Source organism: Ostrea edulis, chromosome 1, assembly GCF_947568905.1.
Source record: "Ostrea edulis chromosome 1, xbOstEdul1.1, whole genome shotgun sequence".
Taxonomy (NCBI): Eukaryota; Metazoa; Mollusca; class Bivalvia; order Ostreida; family Ostreidae; genus Ostrea; species Ostrea edulis.
Genome location: NC_079164.1, coordinates 66,409,275 through 66,420,191, shown reverse-complemented (window position 1 = coordinate 66,420,191; position 10,917 = coordinate 66,409,275). Strand labels below are relative to the sequence as shown.

General features: G+C 35.2%; 1 protein-coding gene across 1 annotated transcript; it reads right to left on the bottom strand.

The window, feature by feature from the left end:
• Nucleotides 1-378: 378 nt before the first annotated feature.
• On the bottom strand, nt 379-4,561 carry LOC125646948 (uncharacterized). The gene is made up of 2 exons (XM_048873616.2): nt 3,493-4,561; nt 379-820 (listed from the first exon to the last, which is right to left on the bottom strand). The coding sequence occupies exons 1-2, from the start codon at nt 4,310-4,312 to the stop codon at nt 648-650; spliced, it is 993 nt and encodes a 330-aa protein (XP_048729573.2). The 5' UTR covers nt 4,313-4,561; the 3' UTR covers nt 379-647.
• Between the last annotated feature and the right edge of the window lie 6,356 nt (nt 4,562-10,917).

The following is a 10,917-nucleotide window of genomic DNA, read 5'->3' as shown; positions in this document are numbered from 1 at the left end:
TACACTAATCTGTAAAATCATTTATAATTACTTCTCCACCTACGGATTTTGTTGTGTAATTCTTTGTATCCATTTTGTGTTTTGGTGAGACTATGGATATTTAAAACCGGTAGAGCTACGGTATCGACAAACTTCTCGTTTGTTAAACCGAAATATAATTCAATTTTGATTTTCAGAAAAGTTTTTTTTTTCTTCAATATGCCCAGATTTATTATGAATTGGTAATTATTCAAAGTATTCAAGATTAAAATAGTGTTTGTTGCTTGTGATTGTGATTGTGTTAAAATCCTAGGTGATGTACTGTAAAACTATCATTTACGATTGTGAATTGGGTTTTCAAGGCATCGTGTATAAACTCTTACAGCAAAAGTGTGAATATTAACCGCACAATAAATAATTTATTTCGGGGAAATGATATCACATATAATTTACAAAAAATGCATAACAGGACAAACCCACAGTGAGCTACAATCTAAATCACAGAATAGTGTATGTATTGGAATTCTTCAGAAGAACCTGCAAGCACAGAGATTGTTTCTTCATTTAGATGAAGTCTGTGTGAGACGAGTTCATGAGATCCTTGCTAATTTATAAGTCCTATAGGCAGGAGCTGTCAGAGAAATACGTCCTATTCAGCTGTACGTTTGCTAGGAACTTGTCGAGTCTGTCTCCTCGCCACGCCCGTTTTTCTGGATGATGTCATTGAAACAAAACTTAAGGCAGGTGCTTTTTCGTCTTCCACTGTGAGATTTACACCATGCACAGAAAAAGTTCCCCATAAAAGTCGATAAAGCCGTGTACTGTCCTTCTCGGTTGTCAGCTAAAAATACAAAATTATTGTTGTAAATGTTAAAGTACCTTGACATCATGATAATAAGATGAGACATTTTTTACTTCACTTTACCAGTTTTCAAAATATATCATTTTGAAGAAAGAATTCAGATTTTTAAAAATAATATCTATTCATTAAAAGTATAGGAAATTCGGGATATACGTTTTATCATGTAGTGTAATTGACCCAGGGCAGACCCTAGTAACTTGTACATGTTGCATGCCAGATGTTATTTTTTACGAACGCGACATGAAGTGACGGTTTCCAGAGAGAATGAAATGTGTCACGAGTGAAAATCCATTCATCATGGCGTTATATTACGAAATGCCGCTTCATATTATTTATATTACGATATATATTCCCAAACATGTATTAAATATGGCTGATTATACAGGTAAAGTCTCTTTTTTTTTTTTTTTAGATCATTGATCTTTATTGGGTTAATTTGCTTTGACATTCAATAAAAGCTGATCATCACTGTACACTCCTGTCTCTAACATCCACGCAGTAAGGCAAGGGTTCTTCTCACGTTTGTTTTTGCTTCTTTGGGGGGGGGGGGTGCTTTTTATTTAAAAGCCGTATGGTCCCATCAACAGGATCTAACTTACAAGTTTATTAACTACTTCCTACTGAAAAGAGGATCTGACATACAAATTTGTCAACTACTTCCTTCCATAAACAGGATCTGACTAGCAAGTTTGTCAACTACTTCCTACCATAAACAGGATTTGAGTAACAAGTTTGTCAACTACTTCCTACCATAAACAGGATTTGACTAAAAAGTTTGTCACCTACTTACTACCATAAACAGGATTTGACTAACAAGTTTGTCAACTACTTCCTACCATAAACAGGATTTGAGTAACAAGTTTGTTAACTACTTCCTACCATAAAAAGGATTTGACTAAAACGTTTGTCACCTACTTCCTACCATAAACAGGATTTGACTAACAAGTTTGTCAACTACTTCCTACCATGAACAGGATTTCACTAACAAGTTTCTCAACTACCGTATAGCCGGTCCTTTGTTGGGACACTAATCTACAAGGTCTATGTATAACGGATAAAAGTTTAGTGAACACATTTTCATTTATTTATACAATGTATATGTACACTGATGTAGAATGATTTTATTATTTTGGTGAATCTTTGAAAATTGCCTGAATAAACCAAAATTACACCGGTAAATATCTACACACAAAACCCGCTACACGGTACTTCCTACCATACACATGATCTAACTTACAAGTTTGTCAATTACTTTATTTGTGAGAAAACGGTCATGATTTTGTTTCGAAAACACCAAGTGCTCTTTCTATCCACTGGAGCTATCAAATAAGAGGGTGACACTGGGGGGATTCCATTGGTTAAGAACAAAGAGGCTTGTCTTAAAGATAGATCAATGGTCTTTGGAGGAATTCACGGTAAGATAAGAAGGTTTTAAGACTTGAACATAGACCAGCCTTATTAACACGTCAACAATGTTGGGTAAGTAATTTAGGAATATGACGAACAACAACGGTCCCAATACGGATCCTTGTGGTTCTTTATATCGTCTTTGAACAGTTTATACGGGTAACTCAAGCATAACCTCATACTTTATTCCATGTAAACAACATAACTCAAATATTCAAAAGACGACAACATATCTTGGCAGTGCTTTGGACTTAATGCCTCCATAAATATGTAGTCAGACAGGTAACATGTTTAACGTTGTGTTAACATGAAATTGCTCGTCAAATTGTTAATCAAATCCTTATATAAACTACAATCGCACAACAATGTTGAAATAGATTTTCCGTACAATATCAAACACGTGACTTCGGCTGTTGAACGTTGCTAATACAGCAATCTTGGCTAAAGGTATTTAACGAATGTGCTAGTTTTAAAGTAATTAAATCAATTTTGTGCTTAGGAACATTAAGTTTTATGTTTATATTTTTTACACGTTCTAAAAGAAAACCACGAAGAGTTTGGTGCTTGAATAGCTAAATATTTTGACCCAAATGGTAACGCAAGTGTTAGTTTGTCACGAAGGATGTAATGTATTCTAGAACTGACCCAAATGAATGACTATCTAATTACACAACTTCACCTTCATGCGTACTTTAATTAATTTTACCTTAAAAATAAATCTAACGTTGATGAAATGAAATGCATTTTGGCACTGACTCTAAACAGTCTGTATAGTTTTTTTTCACACTTCCTTCAAGCTGTCAATTTAATATTTTCAGTCAGTTAACTTGCATAGGAGATGAAGTAAACTGCATTTAGGGCTTGGTACATTGAAAATAAAATTGAAATGTGAACGCATAATTTCATGTATTAAGAAAAATATTTCTGTCACATTATAAACATATGCTTCTTGCACCTCCTGGAATGGTCAACAGGCAGTGTATGTGTAAACTCTGTTTCAAGAAGTGCAGTAACCATTGTAGATGAAACACTCGTAAGCTGGAACATTTTGCTCAAATCCATTAGCGTTTTATATTAAAATGTAATCAAACGATTGAGGGTAAAAAAAAAAATAAAAAAAACAACCAATACACATGTAAAAAAACAAACTTCACTCTAGAAGAACGACGGGGACTAATAAATGGAATAAGAAACATGTTTTGTAACACAAGACAACATGACACAATATTTAGACGTGCGATTACCTGGAGTATTGGTCGACACTGGTGGGACAGTGGTTGTGACATTGTCCAGGGCCACAGTGATACCCATAGCGTCCTCGATCCTCTTGATCTGATCGTACAGCTGAGTATTTACAGATATACCACCCACCACTTTCTCCTTGTTTTGCAGCTTGATCAGCTTATTTTCTATCAGTTTTAATATAAAGTCTTTGTTGGTTATGAAGTCAAAATAATTCCAGTCTGGATTTCTAGGATCACTAGATGTATCGTTAGAACTGTTTGTCCTCTCAAGCCTGAGGGTTGGTTTGACTCCAAACAGGTGTCCAGATTCTGATCCTGAATGTTTATCATGGCTAGGTTTTACTTCTGGAGCCAGAGAGGGTTTGCTGTTCAGAATAAACGGTGTTGCTGGAGCAGTATGAGCAACATCTTGCACAAGGTTAACAGGTTGCGATTCTACTGCTGGATATACGTTTTCAAACGCCGACGGTTGCACAGGCTCTATCTGTGTATTTTTTCTATCATAAGACGATGCTTTAGCTGCTTTAGTTGGTACGGCAGTCCGACCTCCAAAATTTTGTTCAGTAGCACAACTGGCATGTACTTTTGGAGTTGGATGAAACATTCTACGAGGCGAATGAGGAATACCTACACGTGGATAAAATCTAGGATAAATATTAAACAATGGACGGCGAAAATATAGACTAGGATACAAAGAAGGCCTAGGATAGAATATACTATGGTGATGCGGCCTCTGATATCCTACAGATGGGTAGTGAGCACACACTAAGGTTAAACATCCGATAAAACAAACAATCAGTGAATTCCTCATTTCTGTCATAATGTAGCCTCATTATCCAGCTGAAATCAGAGAGCGTGTGGCAAAACACTGCCCTTAACCAGGTAATGTTTAATTAATACGGCAACGAAGGTCTGTTGTATTTATTTAATCCAAACTGTTGCGTGTAGGTGGGGCAAACTTTTACGATGAATTATGATGCATCTATTTTCAGTGGGGCAAGCACTTTATTTCGTAGAGTAAGTCTGTAAATGTATGATTTGAAATATATCACTTGTTAGAACTTCCGCCTTCATCATCAAGCAAAGTGTTTTATCAAATGTAAATTATCTAGCGAATTTTAACAACAGGTATATATCTTTTCCAAGAATACATTGGAACTGGAAAAATTGATTTATCAGGTTTTAAGAGAGATCAGCTGTTTGACTCTGTGCATGATCCCATTCATGTACGCATTCGAGTGTATTAAATTCGGAGACTGTTTTGGTGCTAACAATCCTTTGAAGCATCAAAGTACAAAACAATTCATTTTTTGTTACTATGTTTGTTCTTCATATGTAAATTACAACTTCCTTTTGGTTATATTCTTTCTTTTCTATTTTCCTGCAAATTAAACTGTTAAACGTCGGGTGCGTGGAGTTTTTCCCCATGTCCATCCTTCCACCCTAACATCACGCTTTATTCAAGTAATTGACCTTTAATACATGTAAACCATTTGTATAATACGCACGTATACAGTAAAATATGTTCACATCAAACCCTACATCATAAGGAGCTAGGCTAACTCCTCCAACACTTTTGAAACTAGAACTTTTATTCTATGCAGGTGGTTTATCATATATAGAAAGGTTGTGCATACTGTCAGGATCTCGATTTTCTTTCATTTCTTTTTTCAATTAACAGCTGTTCAACATTGCCATTTGAGAAATTATTCATGTGGAATTTATGACTTGTCCGACTATCTCCGGATCGACCCTCCTACTGGTTTAATCTAGAACTTTTATATTTAACAAGGTCTTAGTTCGTATACAAAAGATATGCAAATTATTAGGATTTCATTTTGTTCTATTTTCCCCACAAATGACATGTTGTTAGGCTTAATCATTTATATAAAAAGTTGAAGATAACCCTATAACTCCTGTAAGCAATATAGAATAAAGAGTTGGGTAAACACGGACCCCTGGACACACCAGAGGTGGAATCAGGTACCTAGGAGGAGTAAGCATCCCATGTCGACCGGTCACATCCACCGTGATCCCTGTCTTGATCATGTAAATGGAGCAATCAGTATTCAAAATCAGTGTGCAAAGAGCGGCCTAATTATGCATGATAGTCACATGGTTCGTTCAGCCAGCTCTTCCTACTGTTTTCAAATAGATTTGTTTTACACAGGATATATTACAACTGGAAGCATTACATTTTTGTATGTTTTCTGGTGGCTCATTTGTAATGGGTACCCTATCTCATGATTTTCAAACCACTACAAAATTCTCACTTATATCATAGTTTTTCAATGTATAGAAACCAAATACACAAAAGTACATGTACATCCCAGCGAACTTTAAAATCAGGTTACCAAAATTGCTCCTCCCTAAATTGAATAATTCTAAAAGGTATAGAATAATATCAAGCATATTTTCAAGAATATTATTTTCTGCACTTATTATCCTTTTTTTTTTTTTTTTTTTTTTTTTTTTTTTATAAAAGTCCTGCATACGTATATGTAGTGGGTGGTTTGCCTGGAGTTTTATACAACTCAGGATGATAGCTCTTGTACTAAGATGGTGCGGTTCTATACATACTGATTTATTCCAAATTCTCTATAAATTTTTATACCTTAAGACAAAATCTGGAGGTGTTTCATTTTACTCTTGTGTGACCGGTCGACAGGGGGTGCTTACTCCTCCTATGCACATGATCCCACCTCTGGTGTGTCCAGGGGTCCGTGTTTGACCAACTATCTATTTTGTATTGCTTATGGGATTATGAGATTGATCACTGTTCGTTACCCCTGTTTAACTTCGTAATAAATGAGTCTGCAACACTCATTAAAAACAGGAATATTCCTACTTGATTGGTGGCAGGGGAAACAACTGCTGATTACAGACGCAACAAAATTTATTGACAAGATGAATATCCCTAAAGCTTTCCGCACCAGATTTAAGCGTACGGTAGAAGTAGTACCTTGATCTTCTTCATTCTGGTATTTTCCTTTGAAATATTGAGAGTCCGGACATTTCATTACTTCATACGTGTCTGCATCGACGATTGAGACTACTAATATCCCGTGGGGATCTGGGTTAGAATAGGTCCTCAGTATCCCTTGCTTGTTACTCAAAGGCCATAAGCGCCGAGCAAAGGCCTAAATTTTGCAGCCCTTCACTGGCAATGGTGACATTTCCATATGAGTGACAATTTTTCGAGCGGGACGTCAAACAATATACAACCAACCAACCAGTATAAATTCTGAAATTGTAGCATGGATAATGAAAATTATAGCATGGATAATGAAAATTATAGCATGAATAATGAAAATTATAGCATGGATAATGAAAATTATAGCATGGATAATGAAAATTATTGGTAGTAAAGGAAAATTAAAAAAGAAAATACGCACAAGGAAGACAAGAATTATAGTATATGTATTGAGCAACGATACGAACTTGGAATGCTTTTAAGTCTACGATAATGTCACGTTTTTGAAACAGTAAAATGAAATCAATCTGACTGGAAATTTCGCAAAGACATCAATATATGGATAATCTCTTGAAAAGCGTTTTCCCTTCTGCAACGTTCATGCAATATTACGATACAAATGGCACGTTTAGGAGATGTATAACAGATTTTAATGCATGATAAAAGTAAACAGCATGTTTAAAGATTTTTTCTAGACTTTCCCCCAAAAATAAGGGAATATTTGGAGTCTCGAATTTCATGAAAATCATCAAACAGCTGTAATATCTTTCAATCAAAAATAAATTTTCAAAAGATTTCCATTTTAGCAAACAGGAACAAACAAGAATGTTGAAATATATGATGAGTTGGTATTCTAATCAAACACGTCATGATTTAATACGAGGAAGTTTGTCATTCCAACCCACATTTTAAAGTTTCCAAACATACCAAACTGTAGTTACATTGAAAAGTATTGCCTTAAATGATATAAAAGATCACGGATATGATTTTGATAAGAAAAGGAAATTTTAAATTGTAAATAAAACCCCTTTAGATAAAGAAATTGGGTTAACGACCGACAAACAAAATGATATTGATACAGAGGTTCTTGTGAAATTCAAAAGCGTATTCACGTCCAAAAAAGCTTATAAGAAAACTGGGTGAACCTTTCAGATATTATTTAAAATTGGTCTACTTCTGCATTTGTTGACTGAAAAACAAGAGTTAAGCTGTCAAATTTCTAATTAAATATTATCTAATGTCCAGCATTAGCCTTTTATAGTACAAAAATAATGAATATACACCTTGTGTGTAGACAGGTATATTAACATAATTTTCTTTTAATTATGGAAATAGGAAAGACATCACTAGAAGATTTTTTGAAAGTAATATACATGTATGTTGATGGACGGGTTAAATGCTTGTTTACATAAATGAGTTTCCATGATGTACGACGAATACACATTAATATATCAAAAACCAAAGAGAAAATGTATAATGCAGTGTTCGTATGCAGTCTCTTGACGGATCTTTTGTTTGAAAATCTAACATTTACATTAATTTAATGAGTGTAAGAACAAAACAAAAACGCCAGTAACTGCATGTTAAGAGTTAATTGCTTAAATTGGGCTCTCACTTAGAAGTCAATTCATGGAAATGAATGTAGATGAAAACAGGTGCAATCTTATAATGAATGGTGTGCAGATTAGTTCAATAAGGGCCCTATTCACCAGAAGCCGAGGGTGAAACGACGTAAATAAAGAACGAATGCAAATAGCCAAATTGGACTCTCGCCAAAAGGAAAAATAAAACCAGCAATACATGAAAAGTGAAGCCGATTTTCTATGCGATTAAGTTTTTTCATACTGTAGTTTATCACCATGGAGTCATTGCAGCACGATTACAAGGTTGGTCACGTGATTTCTGAAATGAAGACTTCTACAGTCATGTGGAAGTTCCGTTGACTGATCAGGGAACCTTGTAGTATTAGTATAAATACGTGTACTAACGTTTTGAAAGTATTGTACACTGGGAAAGGTGGCTCACGTGATTCTCGTATGAAATTCACATGAATGTTATGCGAGCATTTTGCATGAGAAGATGAAAGTAACAAGCATGATATTCGAATGAAATATTCACATGATTTTCATGCAGAACATTTTGTAGGGTGGTCGGTTTGGTAAAGCAAATATCAATTATGTATTGGTTTCAATGCTGAAGATGACAATCCAAGAAATAAGGGGTGATTTTGAGCAGTTTTAGGATGGTAAAGGAAATTATCAGAAACTGATATCGTAAATGATGATATCTACCAGTCTTATGTGTTTAAAACTTGGAAATATACATAGTAATGTTTTACAAGCTCTGCTATTTCTTATGTGTTTAAAACTTGGAAATATACATAGTAATGTTTTACAAGCTCTGCTATTTCTTCATTTCTTCACAGTTCATTGTAGCTTAAATATTGGAACTTTTTCATGCGAATACTGCACGATGATGAACATTTGAAAATCACCGAGAGCTACAATGTATACGCGTGAATATCACATGAATCACTTTTCCCTGTGTAAGAGTAGATTATCGTGGATCACTTTTCCCTGTGTAAGAGTAGATTATCGTGGATCACTTTTCCCTGTGTAAGAGTAGATTATCGTGGATCACTTTTCCCTGTGTAAGAGTAGATTATCGTGGATCACTTTTCCCTGTGTAAGAGTAGATTATCGTGGATCACTTTTCCCTGTGTAAGAGCAGATTATCGTGGATCACTTTTCCCTGTGTAAGAGCAGATTATCGTGGAATCGTGTTTTGGTGGTGTAATCACCATCTTTCAATTTTGGTCATCCTCTCATATCTCTGACATTCAAAAGGGACTTCAAAATGATGAACCTCACCACATCCTCTGACATATTGGGTGCTGGGATTTGATGAACCTCACCACATCCTCTGACATATTGGGTGCTGGGATATGATGAACCTCACCACACCCTCTGACATATTGGATGCTGGGATTTCTTTTAAAAGATGGGATAGCGGGCGTAAGAAACAGCAAATTTTCAGTGTTTCAGAAGGGAAATATAGCGTATTCTTGTTCAGTCTGTATTATCTGAACAAACGTCTACCTTCCATGAACAAAATGTCTGTTATGATAAACAGTGGATTAATTTCGTCAAAGACTCTTCCGTCAGCTATGAGTTAGATACATGAAAATAAATATACATCTTGTATAATAGTAACCGCAAATGATTTATTTACAAATCAAGAAAGATTGTGTTCAGTGTGGTATATTTTTTATGACAGTTGTTATACCTGTCAGATGAGGAGTGCTTTGGCATTATTTGAGAAAATATATTAAATAACATAATTAACATTATACAATACAAAGATAAACACGCACGCGCACATGTGTGTGCGTACGTGTGTTGTGTCGTAGGTTGTCAAATACTGTGGCTGTAGATGATATGCTCTGTCGCAGGATACTGAAGTAAAATGTCATTATAAGATATTTTGCATTCTTGGAATTCGAATATGCCCGTGGGGATCCAGGTTAGAATAGGTTCTGAGTACCTCTTGCTTATCGTAAGAGGCAACTATACATGGGGTGGTCGTTCGGATGAGACCGCAAAAAGCGAGACTCCGTGTCACAGCAGGTGTGACACGATGGCACGATAAAGACCCCTCCCTGATCAATATGAGTGAAAATTTCTCGAGTGGGACGTTAAACAATATACAATCAATCTATCGAATGTCTCTGTAGTTGGATAAAACGTGTCACGTTACTGCCAACTCTATTGAAATCTATTAACGGCAATGTGCATAGAAACATCACGAAATATGGAATTGTTTCGATTTAACATTGTTCTCGAAAAAATAAAACAGGTATCAAGTTTGTTTACTGACCGCAACAAATGTAATCATTTAACTAATTGTCAATATTCGTCAGTTCTCTCCTCTATTTCAAACATAGGTGGCGTGTAACGGTAGCGGTATCGGGGAGGTGCTAAAAGATTATTTTTCTGTCTATTCTTCGATTGCTTATATACAATTCAAGGCGGAAGATGATAAACATTAAACAATTAAATATATTCATGAAAGTACAACAAACAAATAAAAATAAATTATTGATATATATATTCATACCATCGCATCGATACTGTGATCATAACGTACAAAAATATTCCAAGTTAAATCTATCTAGACAGTCGGTTAAAAATTGAAATTATGATACTCAGGCCCTATTAACCCAAAACAGACTTCTGAAACCCGTCCCAACCCATTTACAATAAAAAGAAATTATATGAAGCAAGTCTCAGTTATTTGTAACTTCCGACTTGTAAACCTAACGGCAAGCTGTTCTGTTTTAACAGTTAGGCCTATATCTTGTGTGATAATACTATTATGCCTATCATATCCTATTTCGCCCCATAATTGACTTGAACTTCGTCATAGCTCATATACAAGTTTGGGGAAGAAGT